Genomic DNA, 22493 nt, shown 5'->3' on the forward strand with positions numbered 1-22493 from the left:
TCTCGCCAGAATGGCCTCGCCTAATCTCGCCAGAATGGCCTCGCCTAATCTCGCCAGAATGGCCTAGCCTAATCTCGCCAGAATAGCCTAATCTCGCCAGAATGGCCTAGTCTCGCCAGAATAGTCTCGCCAGAATAGCCTCGCCTAATCTCGCCAGAATAGCCTAATCTCGCCAGAATGGCCTAGCCTAATCTCGCCAGAATGGCCTAGCCTAATCTCGCCAGAATGGCCTGGCCTAATCTCGCCAGAAGGGCCTGGCCTAATCTCGCCAGAATGGCCTAATCTCGTTCAGAATGTCCTAATCTCGTCAGAATGGCCTAATCTCGCCAGAATGGCCTAGCCTAATCTCGCCAGAATGGCCTAGCCTAATCTCGCCAGAATGGCCTAGCCTAATCTCGCCAGAATGGCCTAGCCTAATCTCGCCAGAATGCCTGGCCTAATCTCGCCAGAATGGCCTGGCCTAATCTCGCCAGAATGGCCTGGCCTAATCTCGCCAGAATGGCCTGGCCTAATCTCGCCAGAATGGCCTAATCTCGCCAGAATGGCCTAGCCTAATCTCGCCAGAATGGCCTGGCCTAATCTCGCCAGAATGGCCTAATCTCACCAGAATGGCCTAGCCTAATCTCGCCAGAATGGCCTAGCCTAATCTCGCCAGAATGGCCTAGCCTAATCTCGCCAGAATGGCCTAATCTCGCCAGAATGGCCTAATCTCGCCAGAATGGCCTAATCTCACCAGAATAGCCTCGCCTAATCTCGCCAGAATGTCCTAATCTCGTCAGAATGGCCTAATCTCGCCAGAATGGCCTAATCTCGCCAGAATGGCCTAATCTTGCCAGAATGGCCTAGCCTAATCTCGCCAGAATGGCCTAGCCTAATCTCGCCAGAATGCCTTGCCTAATCTCGCTAGAATGGCCTAGCCTAATCTCGCCAGAATGGCCTAGCCTAATCTAGCCAGAATGGCCTAATCTCGCCAGAATGGCCTAATCTCACCAGAATAGCCTAGCCTAATCTCGCCAGAATGGCCTAGCCTAATCTCGCCAGAATGGCCTGGCCTAATCTCGTCTGAATGGCCTAATCTCGCCAGAATGGCCTAATCTCGCCAGAATGGCCTAGCCTAATCTCGCCAGAATGGCCTGGCCTAATCTCGCCAGAATGTCCTGGCCTAATCTTGCCAGAATGGCCTAATCTCGCCTAGAATAGTTTAGCCTAATCTCCTAGCCTAATCTCGACAACATGACCTAGCCTAATATCCTAGCCTAATCTCGTCAGAATGGCCTAGCCTAATCTTGCCAGAATGGCCTAGCCTAATCTTGCCAGAATGGCCTAGCCTAATCTCGCCAGAATGGCCTAGCCTAATCTCGCCAGAATGGCCTGGCCTAATCTCGCCAGAATGGCCTGGCCTAATCTCGCCAGAAGGGCCTGGCCTAATCTCGTCAGAATGCCTGGCCTAATCTCGCCAGAATGGCCTAGCCTAATCTCGCCAGAATGCCCTAGCCTAATCTCGCCAGAATGGACTAGCCTAATCTCGCCAGAATGGCCTGGCCTAATCTCGCCAGAATGGCCTAATCTCGCCTAGAATAGCCTAGCCTAATCTCGCCAACATGACCTAGCCTAATCTCCTAGCCTTATCTCGACAACATGACCTAGCCTAATATCCTAGCCTAATCTCGTCAGAATGGCCTAGCCTAATCTTGCCAGAATGGCCTAGCCTAATCTCGCCAGAATGGCCTAGCCTAATCTCGCCAACATGACCTAGCCTAATCTCGCCAGAATGGCCTAGCCTAATCTCGCCAGAATTGCCTAGCCTAATCTCGCCAGAATGGCCTGGCCTAATCTCGCCAGAATGGCCTAATCTCGCCTAGAATAGCCTAGCCTAATCTCCTAGCCTAATCTCGCCAACATGACCTAGCCTAATCTCCTAGCCTAATCTCGACAACATAACCTAGCCTAATATCCTAGCCTAATCTCGTCAGAATGGCCTAGCCTTATATTGTCAGAATGGCCTAGCCTAATCTTGCCAGAATGGCCTAGCCTAATCTCGCCAGAATGGCCTAGCCTAATCTCGCCAACATGACCTAGCCTAATCTCGCCAATATGGCCTAGCCTAATCTCGCTAAAATGGGCTATCTTAATATCCTAGCCTAATCTCGCCAGAATGGCCTAGCCTAATCTCGCCAACATGGCCTAGCCTAATCTCGCCAACATGACCTAGCCTAATCTCCTAGCCTAATCTCGACAACATGACCTAGCCTAATCTCGACAACATGACCTAGCCTAATATCCTAGCCTAATCACGCCAGAATGGCCTAGCCTAATCACGCCAGAATGGCCTAGCCTAATCACGCCAGAATGGCCTAGCCTAATCTCGCCAGAATGGCCTAGCCTAATCTCGCCAGAATGGCCAAGCCTAATCTCGCCAGAATGGCCTAATCTCGCCAGAATGGCCTAATCTCGCCAGAATGGCCTAGCCTAATCTCCTAGCCTAATCTCGACAACATGACCTAGCCTAATCTCGACAACATGACCTAGCCTAATATAGCCTAATCACGCCAGAATGGCCTAGCCTAATCTCGCCAGAATGGCCAAGCCTAATCTCGCCAGAATGGCCTAATCTCGCCAGAATGGCCTAGCCTAATCTCACCAGAATGGCCTGGCCTAATCTCGCCAGAATGGCCTAATCTCACCAGAATAGCCTCGCCTAATCTCGCCAGAATGGCCTAGCCTAATCTCGCCAGAATGGCCTAGCCTAATCTCGCCAGAATGGCCTAGCCTAATCTCGCCAGAATGGCCTAATCATTTACATTACATTTAAGTCATTTAGCAGACGCTCTTATCCAGAGCGACTTACAAATTGGTGAATTCACCTTCTGACATCCAGTGGAACAGCCACTTTACAATAGTGCATCTAAATCATTTAAGGGGGGGGGGGTTGAGAAGGATTACTTTATCCTATCCTAGGTATTCCTTGAAGAGGTGGGGTTTCGGGTGTCTCCGGAAGGTGGTGATTGACTCCGCTGTCCTGGCGTCGTGAGGGAGTTTGTTCCACCATTGGGGGGCCAGAGCAGCGAACAGTTTTGACTGGGCTGAGCGGGAACTGTACTTCCTCAGTGGTAGGGAGGCGAGCAGGCCAGAGGTGGATGAACGCAGTGCCCTTGTTTGGGTGTAGGGCCTGATCAGAGCCTGGAGGTACTGCGGTGCCGTTCCCCTCACAGCTCCGTAGGCAAGCACCATGGTCTTGTAGCGGATGCGAGCTTCAACTGGAAGCCAGTGGAGAGAGCGGAGGAGCGGGGTGACGTGAGAGAACTTGGGAAGGTTGAACACCAGACGGGCTGCGGCGTTCTGGATGAGTTGTAGGGGTTTAATGGCACAGGCAGGGAGCCCAGCCAACAGCGAGTTGCAGTAATCCAGACGGGAGATGACAAGTGCCTGGATTAGGACTTGCGCCGCTTCCTGTGTGAGGCAGGGTCGTACTCTGCGGATGTTGTAGAGCATGAACCTACAGGAACGGGCCACCGCCTTGATGTTAGTTGAGAACGACAGGGTGTTGTCCAGGATCACGCCAAGGTTCTTAGCGCTCTGGGAGGAGGACACAATGGAGTTGTCAACCGTGATGGCGAGATCATGGCTAATCTCCCGGGAGGAATAGCCTAGCCTAATCTCCTAGCCTAATCTCGCCAGAACATGACCTGGCCTAATCTCATAGCCAATGATAGGAGAGACAACATGACAGAGCCTAATATCCTAGCCTAGAATCGCCAGAATGGCCTAGAACAGAGCCCTGGGGGACACCTAATCACGCCACCAACATGACCAATCCAAGCGTAGCCTAATCTCTGGAGAGGAGGATCTGATGGTTCACATGACCTAGTCTAATCCAGACAAGTGAGTTAGCCTAATATCCGAGCCTAATCCGCCTTGAGAATGGCCAGGATCACGCCAATCACGCCTGGGAGGAGAATGAGTTGCCTAGCCTAATCTCGCCAGAATGGCCTAGCCTAAGAATAGCCTAATCTCGCCAACATGACCTAGCCTAATCTCCTAGCCTAATCTCGACAACATGACCTAGCCTAATCTCCTAGCCTAATCTCGACAACATGACCTAGCCTAATCTCGACAAATGACCTAGCCTAATCTCGCCAGAATATCCTAGCCTAATCTCGCCAACATGACCTAGCCTAATCTCGCCAATATGGCCTAGCCTAATCTCGCTAAAATGGGCTAGCCTAATATCCTAGCCTAATCTCGACAGCATCGCCATGGTCGCCAACATGGCCTAGCCTAATCTGGCCTAGCCTAATCTCGCCAACATGACCTAGCCTAATCTCCTAGCCTAATCTCGACAACATGACCTAGCCTAATCCCGACAACATGACCTAGCCTAATATCCGAGCCTAATCAACATGACCAGAATGGCCTAGCCTAAATCAACATGACCAGAATGGCCTAGCCTAATCTCAACATGCCAGAATATCCTAGCCTAATCTCGCCAGAATGGCCTAATCTCGCCAGAATAGCCTAATCTCGCCAGAATGGCCTAGCCTAATCTCCTAGCCTAATCTCGCCAACATGACCTAGCCTAATCTCCTAGCCTAGTCTCGACAACATGACCTAGCCTAATCTCGACAACATGACCTAGCCTAATATCCTAGCCTAATCTCGCCAACATGACCTAGCCTAATCTCGCCAATATGGCCTAGCCTAATCTTGCTAAAATGGGCTAGCCTAATATCCTAGCCTAATCTCGCCAGAATGGCCTAGCCTAATCTCGACAGCATGGCCTCGCCTATGGTCGCCAACATGGCCTAGCCTAATCTCTCCAACATGGCCTAGCCTAATCTCGCCAACATGGCCTAGCCTAATCTCGCTAATATTAGAGTAATCTCGCCAGAATGGCCTAGCCTAATCTCGCCAACATGACCTAGCCTAATCTCGCCAACATGACCAAGCCTAATCTCGCCAACATGACCAAGCCTAATCTCCTAGCCTAATCTTGCCAACATGACCTAGCCTAATCTCCTAGCCTAATCTCGACAACATGACCTAGCCTAATATCCTAGCCTAATCTCGTCAGAATGGCCTAGCCTAATCTCACTAATATGGCCTAGCCTAATCTCGCCAACATGGCCTAGCCTAATCTCGCCAACATGGCCAAGCCTAATCTCGCCAACATGACCTAGCCTAATCTCCTAGCCTAATCTCGACAACATGACCTAGCCTAATCTCGACAACATGACCTAGCCTAATATCCTAGCCTAATCTTGCCAGAATGGCCTAGCCTAATGTCGCCAGAATGGCCTGGCCTAATCTCGCCAGAATGGCCTGGCCTAATCTCGCCAGAATGCCTAATCTCGTTAGAATGTCCTAATCTCGTCAGAATGGCCTAATCTCGCCAGAATGGCCTAATCTCGCCAGAATGGCCTAGCCTAATCTCGCCAGAATGGCCTAGCCTAATCTCGCCAGAATGGCCTAGCCTAATCTCGCCAGAATACCTGGCCTAATCTTGCCAGAATGCCTGGCCTAATCTCGCCAGAACGCCTGGCCTAATCTCGACCAGAATGGCCTGGCCTAATCTCGCCAGAATGGCCTGGCCTAATCTCGCCAGAATGGCCTAGCCTAATCTCGCCAGAATGGCCTGGCCTAATCTCGCCAGAATGGCCTGGCCTAATCTCGCCAGAATGGCCTGGCCTAATCTCGCCAGAATGGCCTAATCTCGCCAGAATGGCCTAATCTCACCAGAATAGCCTCACCAGAATCTCTAATCTTGCCAGAATAGCCTCAGAATGGCCTAATCTCAGCCAGAATCTTGCCAGAATGTCCTAATCTCGACAACATGATGGCCTAATATGCTCTAATCTCGATAACATGACCTAGCCTAATCTCGCCAGAATGGCCTAGCCTAATCTTGCCTATGGTCGCCAACATGGCCTAAGCCCAACATCTTGCCAGCCAACATGGCCTAGCCTAATCTCGCCAACATGCCTAGCCTAATCTCGCTAATATTAGAGTAAGCCAGAATGGCCTAGCCTAATCTCGCCAACATGACCTAGCCTAATCTCGCCAACATGACCAAGCCTAATCTCGCCAACATGACCAAGCCTAATCTTGCCAACATGACCTAGCCTAATCTCCTAGCCTAATCTCGACAACATGACCTAGCCTAATCTCGCCAACATGACCTAGCCTAATATCCTAGCCTAATCTCGCCAACATGACCTAGCCTAATATCCTATGGCCTAGCCTAATCTTGCTCAAATGGCTAGCCTAATCTTATCCTAGCCTAATCTTGCCAGAATGGCCTAGCCTAATCTCGACAGAATGGCCTAGCCTAATCTCGCCAACATGGACCTAGCCTAATCTCTCCAACATGACCTATCTTAATCTCGCTAGCCTAATCTCGCCAACATGGCCTAGCCTAATCTCGCCAACATGGCCTAGCCTAATCTCGCCAACATGACCTAGCCTAATCTCAACATGGCCCTAATCTCGCCAACATGACCTAGCCTAATCTCGACAACATGACCTAGCCTAATATCCTAGCCTAATCACGCCAGAATGGCCTAGCCTAATCACGCCAGAATGGCCTAGCCTAATCACGCCAGAATGGCCTAGCCTAATCTCGCCAGAATGGCCAAGCCTAATCTCGCCAGAATGGCCTAATCTCGCCAGAATGGCCTAATCTCGCCAGAATGGCCTAGCCTAATCTCCTAGCCTAATCTCGACAACATGACCTAGCCTAATCTCGACAACATGACCTAGCCTAATCTCCTAGCCTAATCTCGACAACATGACCTAGCCTAATCTCGACAACATGACCTAGCCTAATATCCTAGCCTAATCTCGCCAACATGACCTAGCCTAATCTCGCCAGAATGGCCTAGCCTAATCTCGACAGCATGGCCTCGCCTATGGTCGCCAACATGGCCTAGCCTAATCTCTCCAACATGACCTATCTTAATCTCCTAGCCTTATCTCGCCAACATGGCCTAGCCTAATCTCGCCAACATGGCCTAGCCTAATCTCGCTAATATTAGAGTAATCTCGCCAGAATGGCCTAGCCTAATCTCGCCAACATGACCTAGCCTAATCTCGCCAACATGACCAAGCCTATTCTCGCCAACATGACCAAGCCTAATCTCCTAGCCTAATCTTGCCAACATGACCTAGCCTAATCTCGACAACATGACCTAACCTAATCTCGACAACATGACCTAGCCTAATATCCTAGCCTAATCTCGCCAGAATGGCCTAGCCTAATCTCGCTAATATGGCCTAGCCTAATCTCGCCAGAATGGCCTAGCCTAATCTTGCCAGAATGGCCTAATCTCGCCTAGAATGGCCTAATCTCACCTAGAATAGCCTAGCCTAATCTCCTAGCCTAATCTCAACAACATGACCTAGCCTAATATCCTAGCCTAATCTCGTCAGAATGGCCTAGCCTAATCTTGCCAGAATGGCCTAGCCTAATCTTGCCAGAATGGCCTAGCCTAATATCGCCAGAATGGCCTAGCCTAATCTCGCCAACATGACCTAGCCTAATCTCGCCAATATGGCCTAGCCTAATCTAGCCTAAACATGGCTAGCCTAATATGGCCTAGCCTAATCTCGCTAAAATGGGCTAGCCTAATATCCTAGCCTAATCTCGCCAGAATGGCCTAGCCTAATCTCCTAGCCTAATCTCGCCAACATGACCTAGCCTAATCTCCTAGCCTAATCTCGACAACGTGACCTAGCCTAATCTCGACAACGTGACCTAGCCTAATATCCTAGCCTAATCACGCCAGAATGGCCTAGCCTAATCACGCCAGAATGGCCTAGCCTAATCTCGCCAGAATGGCCTAATCTCGCCAGAATGGCCTAGCCTAATCTCCTAGCCTAATCTCGCCAACATGGCCTAGCCTAATCTCCTAGCCAAATCTCGACAACATGACCTAGCCTAATCTCGACAACATGACCTAGCCTAATATCCTAGCCTAATCTCGCCAGAATGGCCTAGCCTAATCTCGCCAACATGGCCTAGCCTAATCTCGCCAACATGACCAAGCCTAATCTCGCCAACATGACCAAGCCTAATCTCCTAGCCTAATCTTGCCAACATGACCTAGCCTAATCTCCTAGCCTAATCTCGCCAACATGGCCTAGCCTAATCTCGCCAACTTGGCCTAGCCTAATCTCGCCAACATGGCCTAGCCTAATCTCGCCAACATGACCAAGCCTAATCTCGCCAACATGACCAAGCCTAATCTCCTAGCCTAATCTTGCCAACATGACCTAGCCTAATCTCGACAACATGACCTAGCCTAATCTCGACAACATGACCTAGCCTAATATCCTAGCCTAATCTCGCCAGAATGGCCTAGCCTAATCTCGCCAGAATGGCCTAATCTTGCCAGAATGGCCTAGCCTAATCTCCTAGCCTAATCTCGCCAGAATGGCCTAGCCTAATCTCCTAGCCTAATCTCGCCAGCATGACCTAGCCTAATCTCCTAGCCTAATCTCGACAACATGACCTAGCCTAATATCCTAGCCTAATCTCGTCAGAATGGCCTAGCCTAATCTCGCCAGAATGGCCTAGCCTAATCTCGCCAACATGGCCTAGCCTAATCTCACCAGAATGGCCTAGCCTATTCTCGCCAACATGGCCTAGCCTAATCTCGCCAACATGGCCTTGCCTAATCTCGCTAACATGGCCTAGCCTAATCTCCTAGCCTTATCTCGCCAACATGGCCTAGCCTAACCTCGCCAACATGGCCTAGCCTAATCTCGCTAATATTAGAGTAATTATCAATAATCTTACCCACTGTCAAGAAGATGGTAGAGGTACACAGCTGTCACTAACATAACTATGGGTGACTTTGGCGATGTCATTTACAAAATAGCCTCCAACACTCTACTCAGCAAATTGGATGCAGTCTATCACAGTGCCATCCGTTTTGTCACCAAAGCCCCATATCTTGTTATGGCTGCAATCCCAATACCGGGATCGATATGACAACTGCCAGTGAAAATAGAGGGCGCCAAATTCAAACCACAGAAATCTCATAATTACAATTCCTAAAACATACATGTGTTTTATATCATTTTAAAGGTTATCCTGTTATTAATCCCACCAAAGTGTCCGATTTCAAATAGGCTTTTCAGCGAAAGCACTACAAACGATTATGTTAGGTCTCCACCAAAACCACAATAAGCACAGCCATTTTCCAAAAAGCAGAAATAAAGATAAAATGAATCACTAACCTTGAATTATCTTCATCAGATGACACTCATAGGACTTCATGTTACACAATACATACATGTTTTGTTTGATAAAGTTCATATTTATATAAATAAATCTGAGTTTACATTGGTTTATTAGATTCACTAGTTCCAAAAACATCAAGTGATTTTGCATAGCCACATCGTTTCAACAGAAATACTCATCATAAATGTAGATGGTAATATAAATTATACATATGAAATCATAGATATACCTCTCCTTAATGCAACCGCTGTGTCAGATTTCAAAAAAGGTTTACGGAAAAAGCAACACATGCAATGATCTGAGCCTGCTCTCAGAACAGAAGCCAAATTAGCCGCCATGTTGGAGTCAACAGAAACCAGAAAATACATGATAAATGTTTCCTTACCTTTGATGAACTTCATCAGAATGCAGTCCTAGGAATCCCAGGTCCACAATAAATGCTTGATTTGTTCGAAAATGTCTGTTATTTATGTCCAATTAGCTACTTTGGTTATCGCATTTGGTAAACAATTCCAAAGTCACAAAGCGCGTCCACTATAACGTGACGAAAAGTCCAAAAGTTCCGTAACAGTCAGTAGAAACATGTCAAACGATGTACTGAATCAATCTTTAGAATGTTGTTTACATATATCTTGAAGAATGTTCCAACCGGTGAATTAGAATGACTTCTGATGACCGGTGGAACACAGGTCCTTCCCCTGTGAATGCGCATGGTGTAAGAATGGTCAACTCGTGGCACTGGTGACTATTTCCTGTGTCATTCGACCCCCCTTCACATTAGAGTCATCAGAAAACATTCTATTGACTGTTGACATCTAGTGGAAGGCGTAGGAAGTGAAAACTCATCCATATCTTGCTGTAATTTCAATGAGAAGCTTGGTTGAAAATCTGCCACCCCAGAAAAGAAAAAAAACAGGAAGTGGAATTTCTCAGGTTTTTGCCTGCTATATGAGTTCTGTTATACTTAGACATAATTCAAACAGTTTTAGAAACTTCAGAGTGTTTTCTATCCAATACTAATAATAATATGCATATATTAGCAACTGAGACTGAGGAGCTGGCTGTTTACAATGGGCACCTTTCCATCCAAGCTACTCAAAACTGCCCCTACAGCCATAAAAAGATAAACTACCCACCACTGCGACCTGTATGCTCTCGTTGGCTGGACCTCGCTTCATATTCGTCGCCAAACCCACTGGCTCCAGGTCATCTATAAGTCTTTGCTAGGTAAAGCCTCGCCTTATCTCAGCTCACTGGTCACCATAGCAGCACCCACCCGTAGCACGCGCTCCAGCAGGTATATTTCACTGGTCACCCCCAAAGCCAATTCCTCCATTGGCCGTCTTTCCTTCCAGTTCTCTGCTGCCAATGACTGGAACGTACTGCAAAAATCGCTGAAGCTGGAGACTCATATCTCCCTCACTAACTTTAAGCATCAGCTGTCAGAGCAGCTCACAGATCACTGCACCTGTACATAGCCCATCTGTAAATAGCCCATCTACCTACCTCATTCCCATACTGTTATTTATTTATTCTTGCTCCTTTGCACCCCAGTATCTCTACTTGCACACTCATCTTCTGCACATCTATGACTTCAGTGTTTAATTGCTATATTGTAATTATTTCGCCACTATGGTATATAGACTTTTTTTGTGTTATTGACTGTGTTTGTTTGTTCCATGTGTAACTGTGTTGTTTGTGTCACTGCTTTGCTTTATCTTGGTCAGGTCGCAATTGTAAATGAGAAGTTGTTCTCAACCTTACCTGGTTAAATAAAGGTGAAATAACCAAAATAACACTGTGTGTGTGACAGGTCAGTAAATCGGTGTGTATCCTGACCACCCAAGCAATAATGAAGCTGTTGAAGTCCAAAGAGGCTGCGGCTGCTGTGGACGTCAAGTCATGGCCGATGGTACTGGACACAGGTAACAAACCCTCATTTTACTCAATCTAATTGTATAAGTCACATGCGCCGAATACAACCGGTGTAGACCTTACAGTGAAATGCTTACTTACGAGCCCCTAACCAAGAATGCAGTTTATAAAAATAAAAAAACATAAGAAATAAACAAGTAATTAAAGAGCAAAATAATAATAGCGAGACTATATACAGGGGGGTACCGGTACAGAGTCAATGTGCCGGGTCACCAGCTAGTTGAGGTAATATGTACATGTAGGTAGAGTTATTAAAGTGACTATTTATAGATGATAACAGAGAGTAGCAGCAGCGTTGAAGATGGAGGGGGGCGTGGCAATGCAAGTAGTCTGGGTAGCCATTTGATTAGATGTTCAGGAGTCTTATGGCTTGGGGGTAGAAGCTGTTTAGAATCCTCTTGGACCAAGACTTGGCTCTCCCGTTCTGCTTGATGTGTGGTAGTAGATTGAACAGTCTTTGACAATTTTTAGGGTCTTCCTCTAACACCGCCTGGTATAGATGTCCTGGATGGCAGGAAGCTTGGCCCCAGTGATGTACTGGGCCATTCTCACTACCCTTTGTAATGCCTTGCAGTCAGAGGCCGAGCAGTTGACATACCAGGCAGTGATGCAACCAGTCAGGATGCTCTCGATGGTGCAGCTGTAGAACCTTTTGAGGATCTGAGGACCCATGGCAAATCTTTTCAGTCTCCTGAGGGGGAATAGGTTTTGTCGTGCTCTCTTCACAACTGTCTTGGTGTGCTTGAATCATGTTAGTTTGTTGGAGATGTGGACACCAAGGAACTTGAAGCTCTCAACCTGCTCTACTGCAGCTCTGAGAATGAGAATGGGGGCGTGCTTGATCCTCTTTTTCCTGTAGTCCACAGTCATCTCCTTTATCTTGATCACGTTGAGGGAGAGGTTGTTGTCCTGGCACCACACGGCCAGGTCTCTGACTTCCTCCCTATAGGCTGTCTCGTCGTTGTCGGGGGGAGGTGTTTAGTCCTAGGTTACAGGGGGCGGCAGGGTAGCCTAGTGGTTAGAGCGTTGGACTAGTAACCGAAAGGTTGCAAGTTCGAATCCCCAAGCTGACAAGGTACAAATCTGTCGTTCTGCCCCTGAACAGGCAGTTAACCCACTGTTCCTAGGCCGTCATTGAAAATAAGAATTTGTTCTTAACTGACTTGCCTAGTAAAATAAAGGTAACACACAGAGATTGTTGATGAGCTTTGAGGGTACTATATGGTGTTGAACGCTGAGCTGTAGTCAATGAATAGCATTCTCACATGTCCAGGTGGGAAAGGGCAAAAGAGATTGCATCAAATGTTGGGGCGGTATGCAAATTGGAGTTGGTCTAGGGTTTCTGGGATAATGGTGTTGATGTGAGCCATGGCCAGCCTTTCAAAGCACTTCATGGATATAGATGTGAGTGCTACAGGTCGGTAGTCAGCTTGAAACATGTTGGTAGTACAGACTCGGACAGAAAGAGGTTGAAAATGTCAGTGAAGACACTTGCCAGTTGGTCAGCGCATGCTCACAGTGCACGTCCTGGTAATCCATCTGGCCCTGCGGCCTTGTGAATGTTGTCCTGTGTAAAGCTCTTACTCACATTGGCTGCAGAGAGCTTCATCACAGTCTTCCGGAACAGCTAGTGTTCTCACGCATGTTTCAGTGTTATTTGCCTGGTAGGCTTGTGTCACTGGGCAGCTCTCGGCTGTGCTTCCCTTTGTATTCTGTAATGGTTTGCAAGCACTGCCACATCTGTCAGAGCCGGTGTAGTACGATTCGATCTTTGTCCTGTATTGATGGTTCGTCGGAGGGCGTAGCAAGATTTCTTATATTTATTTATTTTATTTATCCGTTATTTATCCATTATTATAAGTTGACTGAGAATTTGCAGCAACGACCTGGGGAATAGTTACAGGGGAGAGGATGGGGATGAATGAGCCAATTGTAAACTGGGGATTATTAGGTGACCGTGAAGGTTTGATGGCCAGATTGGGGATTTAGCTAGGACACCGGGGGTTAACACCCCTACTCTTACGATAAGTGCCATGGGATCTTTAATCATTTAATCATTCGCGTTGGGCTCGTCGGACTTGTTAAAGGAAAAAAATAATTCTGCCAGTCTGTGGTGAGTAATCGCAGTCCTGAGAGACGGTAGCGGCAACATTATAAATTACAAAATATGTTACAAAATAACACAAATAAAAAACTAAAAAACATTCGGTTGGGGGCACGTAAAACATCAGCCTTCTTCTCCGGCGCCATTGTTACATGCTGCTCTGGACTGTGTGTGAAATCCATCCCTCCAAACCTATTGTTATTCTCCCAACCCCAGACGACCTCCCCAGGACGAAGAGGCTTCAGATCTACAAACCTCCCACCCCAGAGATGCTGGCATACCTGGACTTCAGTGTGTCCACCATGGGCATCCTGGCTGGAGTCAAGGTAAACTAACCCCTGACTGTACCTGGACTTCAGTGTGTCCACCATGGGCATCCTGGCTGGAGTCAAGGTAAACTAACCCCTGACTGTACCTGGACTTCAGTGTGTCCACCATGGGCATCCTGGCTGGAGTCAAGGTAAACTAACCCCTGACTGTACCTGGACTTCAGTGTGTCCACCATGGGCATCCTGGCTGGAGTCAAGGTCTGACCTACAACCTACAGTAGTTGTTCTGTTAGAGGGACCTGGGAACAGACTGTGTACTATCCATACTGTACACTGTTAGTTTGAGAGGTACTACCAGAGAGACTGTAGTGTGCCACCAGACAGTCCTTCTGTTATCTCTTCCTCCAGATGTCCCATGCTGCCACCAGTGCCTTGTGTCGCTCCATCAAGCTGCAGTGTGAGCTGTACCCGTCCCGCCAGATAGCCATCTGTCTGGACCCCTACTGCGGCCTGGGCTTCGCTCTCTGGTGCCTCAGCAGGTAAAGGACATGTACAGTGAGTGCATCACAATATTTTGGGACTGTAAACTAGCACAGTTAGTGCTCATGTGGTGAAGCAGGGAGATCCTGGTTCTCTCTCTAGAGTTGAACAATAACCTGGCCTCTCTCTCTCTGTCTTTCTCTAGTGTATACTCTGGCCACCAGTCGATCCTGGTTCCTCCTCTAGAGTTGGACAATAACCTGGCCTCTCTCTCTCTGTCTTTCTCTAGTGTATACTCTGGCCACCAGTCGATCCTGGTTCCTCCTCTAGAGTTGGACAGTAATGTTTCTCTGTGGTTGTCAGCTGTCAGCCAGTATAAAGTCAGAATCACATTCTGCTCTTACTCTGTCATGGAGATGTGTACCAAGGGCCTGGGGACACAGACTGAGGCACTACGGGTTAGTATGCACTCACACAGGCAGGAATCACACCACACACACTCACACACTGTCTGAATTGCTTCCTTTTCTTTTCTCTTCCCTGTGTGTGTGTGTGTGTGTGTGTGTGTGTGTGTGTGTGTGTGTGTGTGTGTGTGTGTGTGTGTGTGTAGTTGCGTAACATAAACCTGTCGTGTGTTAGGACCTGTATGGTTGTAGCAGAGGAGCGTCCTCGTATCACTCTGACCCAGTCCTTCTCTAAGATCTTTAAAGACCTGGGCTTGTCTCCTCGAGCAGTCAGCACCACCTTCGGCTGCAGGGTCAACATGGCCGTCTGTCTGCAGGTGAGTGCAAAATAAAGATTAGATTGATATCTGGCTTTTAGAATTGATTTGTTCTGTTTCAACTCCCATTTAGTCTTTAATGGAGACAATATAAATAGAGGAGGATATTGTGTCTGTGGTTGAGATGTACAGTGTGTAAGGAATGTATTCAGACCCCTTCATTTTTTCCAACTTTTTTTATATTGCAGCCTTATTCTAACATGGATTAAATATAACTTTATTACTTGTAGAAACGTTATCTATCCAGCTCTGTCCCTGTGGAGACGTTATCTATCCAGCTCTGTCCCTGTGGAGACGTTATCTATCCAGCTATGTCCCTGTGGAGACGTTATCTATCCAGCTATGTCCCTGTGGAGACGTTATCTATCCAGCTATGTCCCTGTGGAGACGTTATCTAGCTAGCTCTGTCCCTGTGGAGAGACGTTATCTATAGCTGTGGAGCTCTGTCCCTGTGGATGTCCCTGTGGAGACGTTATCTATCCAGCTCTGTCCCTGTGGAGACGTTATCTATCCAGCTCTGTCCCTGTGGAGACGTTATCTAGCTAGCTATGTCCCTGTGGAGCCGTTATCTATCCAGCTATGTCCCTGTGGACGCTATCAATCCAGCTCTGTCCCTGTGGAGACGCTATCTATCCAGCTATGTCCCTGTGGAGACGTTACCTATCCAGCTCTGTCCCTGTGGAGACGCTATCTATCCAGCTATGTCCCTGTGGAGACGTTATCTATCCAGCTCTGTCCCTGTGGAGACGTTACCTATCCAGCTCTGTCCCTGTGGAGACGTTATCTATCCAGCTCTGTCCCTGTGGAGACGTTATCTAGCTAGATATGTCCCTGTGGAGACGCTATCTATCCAGCTCTGTCCCTGTGGAGACGTTATCTATCCAGCTCTGTCCCTGTGGAGACGCTATCTATCCAGCTATGTCCCTGTGGAGACGTTATCTATCTAGCCCTGTCCCTGTGGAGCCGTTATCTATCCAGCTCTGTCCCTGTGGAGCCGTTATCTATCCAGCTATGTCCCTGTGGAGACGTTATCTAGCTAGCTCTGTCCCTGTGGAGACGTTATCTATCCAGCTCTGTCCCTGTGGAGACGTTATCTATCCAGCTCTGTCCCTGTGGAGACGTTATCTATCCAGCTATGTCCCTGTGGAGACGTTATCTAGCTAGCTCTGTCCCTGTGGAGACGTTATCCAGCTGGTTCTGTCCTTTGTTAATTTGCTGGCTGAAAGGTAGGGCCTGCTGTTTTTTTTCTCCCTTTGAAGCCAGACGTTCCCCTCACAGCTCCGTAGGCAAGCACCATGGTCTTGTAGCGGATGCGAGCTTCAACTGGAAGCCAGTGGAGAGAGCGGAGGAGCGGGGTGACGTGAGAGAACTTGGGAAGGTTGAACACCAGACGGGCTGCGGCGTTCTGGATGAGTTGTAGGGGTTTAATGGCACAGGCAGGGAGCCCAGCCAACAGCGAGTTGCAGTAATCCAGACGGGAGATGACAAGTGCCTGGATTAGGACCTGCGCCGCTTCCTGTGTGAGGCAGGGGCGTACTCTGCGGATGTTGTAGAGCATGAACCTACAGGAACGGGCCACCGCCTTGATGTTAGTTGAGAACGACAGGGTGTTGTCCAGGATCACGCCAAGGTTCTTAGCGCTCTGGGAGGAGGAAACAATGGAGTTGTCAACCGTGATGGCGAGATCATGGAACGGGCAGTCCTTCCCCGGGAGGAAGAGCAGCTCCGTCTTGCCGAGGTTCAGCTTGAGGTGGTGATCCGTCATCCACACTGATATGTCTGCCAGACATGCAGAGATGCGATTCGCCACCTGGTCATCAGAAGGGGGAAAGGAGAAGATTAATTGTGTGTCGTCTGCATAGCAATGATAGGAGAGACCATGTGAGGTTATGACAGAGCCAAGTGACTTGGTGTATAGCGAGAATAGGAGAGGGCCTAGAACAGAGCCCTGGGGGACACCAGTGGTGAGAGCGCGTGGCGAGGAGACAGATTCTCGCCACGCCACCTGGTAGGAGCGACCTGTCAGGTAGGGACGCAATCCAAGCGTGGGCCGCACCGGAGATGCCCAACTCGGAGAGGGTGGAGAGGAGGATCTGATGGTTCACAGTGTCGAAGGCAGCCGATAGGTCTAGAAGGATGAGAGCAGAGGAGAGAGAGTTAGCTTTAGCAGTGCGGAGCGCCTCCGTGATACAGAGAAGAGCAGTCTCAGTTGAATGACTAGTCTTGAAACCTGACTGATTTGGATCAAGAAGGTCATTCTGAGAGAGATAGCGGGAGAGCTGGCCAAGGACGGCACGTTCAAGAGTTTTGGAGAGAAAAGAAAGAAGGGATACTGGTCTGTAGTTGTTGACATCGGAGGGATCGAGTGTAGGTTTTTTCAGAAGGGGTGCAACTCTCGCTCTCTTGAAGACGGAAGGGACGTAGCCAGCGGTCAGGGATGAGTTGATGAGCGAGGTGAGGTAAGGGAGAAGGTCTCCGGAAATGGTCTGGAGAAGAGAGGAGGGGATAGGGTCAAGCGGGCAGGTTGTTGGGCGGCCAGCCGTCACAAGAAGCGAGATTTCATCTGGAGAGAGAGGGGAGAAAGAGGTCAGAGCACAGCGTTCATCCACCTCTGGCCTGCTCGCCTCCCTACCATTGAGGAAGTACAGTTCCCGCTCAGCCCAGTCAAAACTGTTCGCTGCTCTGGCCCCCCAATGGTGGAACAAACTCCCTCACGACGCCAGGACAGCGGAGTCAATCACCACCTTCCGGAGACACCTGAAACCCCACCTCTTCAAGGAATACCTAGGATAGGATAAGTAATCCTTCTCACCACCCTCCCCCCCCTTAATGATTTAGATGCACTATTGTAAAGTGGCTGTTCCACTGGATGTCAGAAGGTGAATTCACCAATTTGTAAGTCGCTCTGGATAAGAGCGTCTGCTAAATGACTTAAATGTAATGTAAATGTAAATGGTAGGGCAGTGTGAGCAGAACCAGCGGTGTCGTTTGACTTAGCAAACGAGGATCGGATGTCGTCGACCTTCTTTTCAAAATGGTTGACGAAGTCATCTGCAGAGAGGGAGGACGGGGGAGGTGTGAGGAGGATTCAGAAGGGAGGAGAAGGTGGCAAAGAGCTTCCTAGGGTTAGAGGCAGATGCTTGGAATTTAGAGTGGAAGAAAGTGGCTTTAGCAGCAGAGACAGAGGAGGAAAATGTAGAGAGGAGGGAGTGAAAGGATGCCAGGTCCGCAGGGAGGCGAGTTTTCCTCCATTTCCGCTCGGCTGCCCGGAGCACTGTTCTGTGAGCTCGCAATGAGTCGTCGAGCCACGGAGCGGGAGGGGAGGACCGAGTCGGCCTGGAGGATAGGGGACATAGAGAGTCAAAGGATGCAGAAAGGGAAGAGAGGAGGGTTGAGGAGGCAGAATCAGGAGATAGGTTGGAGAAGGTATGAGCAGAGGGAAGAGATGATAGGATGGAAGAGGAGAGAGTAGCGGGGGAGAGAGAGCGAAGGTTGGGACGGCGCGATACCATCCGAGTAGGGGCAGTGTGGGAAGCGTTGGATGAGAGCGAGAGGGAAAAGGATACAAGGTAGTGGTCGGAGACTTGGAGGGGAGTTGCAATGAGGTTAGTGGAAGAACAGCATCTAGTAAAGATGAGGTCGAGCGTATTGCCTGCCTTGTGAGTAGGGGGGGAAGGTGAGAGGGTGAGGTCAAAAGAGGAGAGGAATGGAAAGAAGGAGGCAGAGAGGAATGAGTCAAAGGTAGACGTGGGGAGGTTAAAGTCGCCCAGGACTGTGAGAGGTGAGCCGTCCTCAGGAAAGGAGCTTATCAAGGCATCAAGCTCATTGATGAACTCTCCGAGGGAACCTGGAGGGCGATAAATGATAAGGATGTTAAGCTTGAAAGGGCTGGTAACTGTGACAGCATGGAATTCAAAGGAGGCGATAGACAGATGGGTAAGGGGAGAAAGAGAGAATGACCACTTGGGAGAGATGAGGATCCCGGTGCCACCACCCCGCTGACCAGAAGCTCTCGGGGTGTGCGAGAACACGTGGGCGGACGAAGAGAGAGCAGTAGGAGTAGCAGTGTTGTCTGTGGTGATCCATGTTTCCGTCAGTGCCAAGAAGTCGAGGGACTGGAGGGAGGCATAGGCTGAGATGAACTCTGCCTTGTTGGCCGCAGATCGGCAGTTCCAGAGGCTACCGGAGACCTGGAACTCCACGTGGGTCGTGCGCGCTGGGACCACCAGATTAGGGTGGCCGCGGCCACGCGGTGTGGAGCGTTTGTATGGTCTGTGCAGAGAGGAGAGAACAGGGATAGATAGACACATAGTTGACAGGCTACAGAAGAGGATACGCTAATGCAAAGGAGATTGGAATGACAAGTGGACTACACATCGAATGTTCAGAACGTTAAGCTTACGTAGCAAGAATCTTATTGACTAAAATGATTGAAATGATACAGTACTGCTGGAGTAGGCTAGCTGGCAGTGGCTACGTTGTTGACACTACACTAATCAAGTCGTTCCGTCGAGTGTAATAGTTTCTACAGTGCTGCTATTCGGGGGCTAGCTGGCTAGCTAGCAGTGTTGATTACGTAACGTTACGTTAAAAGAACGACAATAGCTGGCTAGCTAACCTAGAAAATCGCTCCAGACTACACAATTGTCTTAGATACAAAGACGGCTATGTAGCTAGCTAGCTACGATCAAACAAATCAAACCGTTGTACTGTAATGAAGTGAAATGAAAATGTGATACTACCTGTGGAGCGAGGCGGAATGTTGACCGGGTTGTTGAAGTTCAATTCGGAAGACGTTGGCTAGCTGTTGGCTAGCTAGCTAGCAGTGACTCCTACGTTAAGGACGACAAATAGCTGGCTAGCTAACCTCGGTAAATTAAGATAATCACTCTAAGTCTACACACTCTAAACTACACAATTACCTTGGATACGAAGACAGCAAAGACAACTATGTAGCTAGCTAACACTACACTAATCGAGTCGTTGAGTGTAATAGTTTCTACAGTGCTAGTGGACGTTAGCTAGCTGCTGTGCTAGTGGACGTTAGCTAGCTGCTGGGCAGAAAGCAGTGTAGACTACGTTAGGACGACGAAATACGATAATTACGCAATTATCTTTGATACAAAGACGGCTATGTAGCTAGCTAAGAAGAAATTGCTAAGATTAGACAAATCAAACCGTTGTACTATAATGAAATGTAATGAAAAGTTATACTACCTGCGGACCGAAGTGTAGATGCGACCGCTCGCTCCAACCCGGATAGTTGTTTACTTGGTTGTATAGATGGCTGTATGGATGGCTGTATAGATGTTGTTTACTTGGCTATATAGATGGTCATTTAGATGGTTGTTTACTTGGCTATATAGATGTCCATTTAGATGGCTGTGTAGATGGTTGTTTACTTGGCTATATAGATGTCCATTTAGATGGCTGTATAGATGTTGTTTACTTGGCTATATAGATGGACATTTAGATGGTTGTTTACTTGGCTGTGTTGGTTCCACTTTTCTGGGCTCTTATTTACTTAACAAATAAGGAACACTCAAAATGTGCACTTGTAAATCATAACAATTTGAATCAAAATACAGCTGTAGACAGAAGTAAAACATCACACATACAACTGATGTCTCTCCTGAGTTCTGCAAAATAGGAAAAGTCCAAGTTACTTTTAATGTGCTTGCAGTCAACCCCTAGTGATGTAACTGCCTACATCAACACCTTCTCCTCCTTAGACCTAGCCCATGCATATAAAGTTATACAAACCTGCAGGAGAGAGCAATAGTTCCCTGAGTGCTCAGCAGTAATTTTCCACTCCCTAAGTTACTTTATAGTGGTATGTCTGACTAGTCTCTTATCTCTTTCACTCGCCTGCAGGGTTCTGTGTCTAGGAATCTCTTTTAGCCTTGAGGCGTTTTCTCACGGACACCCTGTTTTGACTGCAATAACTCGCACATCTCTCAGACCGTTTCTTATAAGAGGCAGAGACTAGAAAAGAACTGTGGACCAGTATTAAACCTTAAAATGAATATATATATATATATTGCTAATCTGTAGTCCAGGACCCTATAAATGTAGTGGGGGAGGGTCTTATAGCCCTTCCCATTCAATTAATACAACATAAACATAATCAATTATTATAATACATCAATCGTTTGGTGCAGCCCCCATCATGACCCCATCAGCTGTATTATAGATGGCCATTTAGATATTTGTTTACGTTGGCTGTATAGATGACCATTTAGATGGCTGTATAGATGGTTGTTTACTTGGCTGTATAGGTGGCCATTTAGATGGCTGTATAGATGGTTGTTTACTTGGCTGTATAGATGGTTGTTTACTTGGCTGTATATATGGCCATTTAGATGACTGTGATGGATGGTTGTATACTTGTCTGTATAGATGGTTGGTTACTTGTCTGTATAGATGGTTGTTTACTTGGCTGTATAGATGGTTGTTTACTTGGCTGTATAGATGCTTGTTTACTTGTCTGTATAGCTGGCAATTTAGATGGCTGTGTAGATAGTTGTTTACTTGTCTGTATAGATGGCAATTTAGATGGCTGTGTAGATAGTTGTTTACTTGTCTGTGTAGATGGTTGTTTACTTGTCTGTATAGATGGCCATTTAGATGGCTGTGTAGATAGATAGTTGTTTACTTGGCTGTATAGATGGCTGTTTTGATGTCTGTCTCCCTGCTTTGTCAATAACTCTCCCATCGCAGTGATATCATCAGCTTCCACTTTCCCGCCATTCAGTACTGGGTCTGAAGCATCAGGTCTGTCATGGTCAGAACCAGCTCTCTGTCTCTCCCTGTGTTGTTCACACCTGTCTGTCTCTGTAGGGTACGTCAGGACCAGACCCTACCACAGTCTACCTGGACATGAGAGCTCTGAGACATGAAAGGTATGATTCCACTGACCTCACCTTTACCTCACTATATTATATAGGTCTTTATGTCCAGGACTATATTATATAGGTCTTTATGTCCAGGACTATATTATATAGGTCTTTATGTCCAGGACTATATTATATAGGTCTTTATGTCCAGGACTATATTATATAGGTCTTTATGTCCAGGACTATATTATATAGGTCTTTATGTCCAGGACTATATTATATAGGTCTTTATGTCCAGGACTATATTATATAGGTCTTTATGTCCAGGGCTATATTATATAGGTCTTTATGTCCAGGGCTATATTATATAGGTCTTTATGTCCAGGAAGGCCTTAAGACCTGAATTACAAAAACAAATCAGTTGATTGGCTAATGTTGTGTTGTGTAATCTGATGTGTTATTGGTTGACTAATAACAGTTATTGTGTGTGTGATATCACCAGGGTTCGTATGGTAGAGAGAGGCTCTCCACACAGTCTGTCTCTCATGGAGTCTGGCAAGGTAAGACACCTACCTCATGGATAGATTCTTATATTATACTGGACTGAAATATTTAGTGTTTGCACTGTGTTATCTGATTGTTGTGTCAACCAGATCCTACCTGGGGTGAGGGTTACCGTAGTAACAATGTGATGTGTTACACAGATCCTACCTGGGGTGAGGGTTACCATAGTAACAATGTGTCGTGTTAAGCATACCCTACCTGGGGTGAGGGTTACCGTAGTAACAATGTGTTGTGTTAACCAGATCCTGCCTGAGGTGAAGGTTAGGGTTACCGTAGTAACAAT

General features: G+C 47.7%; 1 protein-coding gene across 7 annotated transcripts in view; it reads left to right on the forward strand.

The window, feature by feature from the left end:
* The window catches only part of dip2a (disco-interacting protein 2 homolog A), a 238573-nt gene that overhangs the window by 200988 nt on the left and 15092 nt on the right, over window positions 1–22493 (forward strand). For all 7 annotated transcript variants that reach the window (XM_064976987.1, XM_064976988.1, XM_064976991.1 and 4 more), the window contains 7 exons: window positions 11055–11166; window positions 13497–13606; window positions 13958–14088; window positions 14319–14487; window positions 14640–14810; window positions 21651–21712; window positions 22149–22206. In XM_064976987.1, coding sequence (XP_064833059.1) covers window positions 11055–11166; window positions 13497–13606; window positions 13958–14088; window positions 14319–14487; window positions 14640–14810; window positions 21651–21712; window positions 22149–22206 — 813 coding nt within the window. The remainder of the gene's footprint in view (window positions 1–11054; window positions 11167–13496; window positions 13607–13957; window positions 14089–14318; window positions 14488–14639; window positions 14811–21650; window positions 21713–22148; window positions 22207–22493) is intronic.

Source organism: Oncorhynchus masou, chromosome 10 (assembly GCF_036934945.1).
Source record: "Oncorhynchus masou masou isolate Uvic2021 chromosome 10, UVic_Omas_1.1, whole genome shotgun sequence".
NCBI lineage: Eukaryota > Metazoa > Chordata > Actinopteri > Salmoniformes > Salmonidae > Oncorhynchus > Oncorhynchus masou.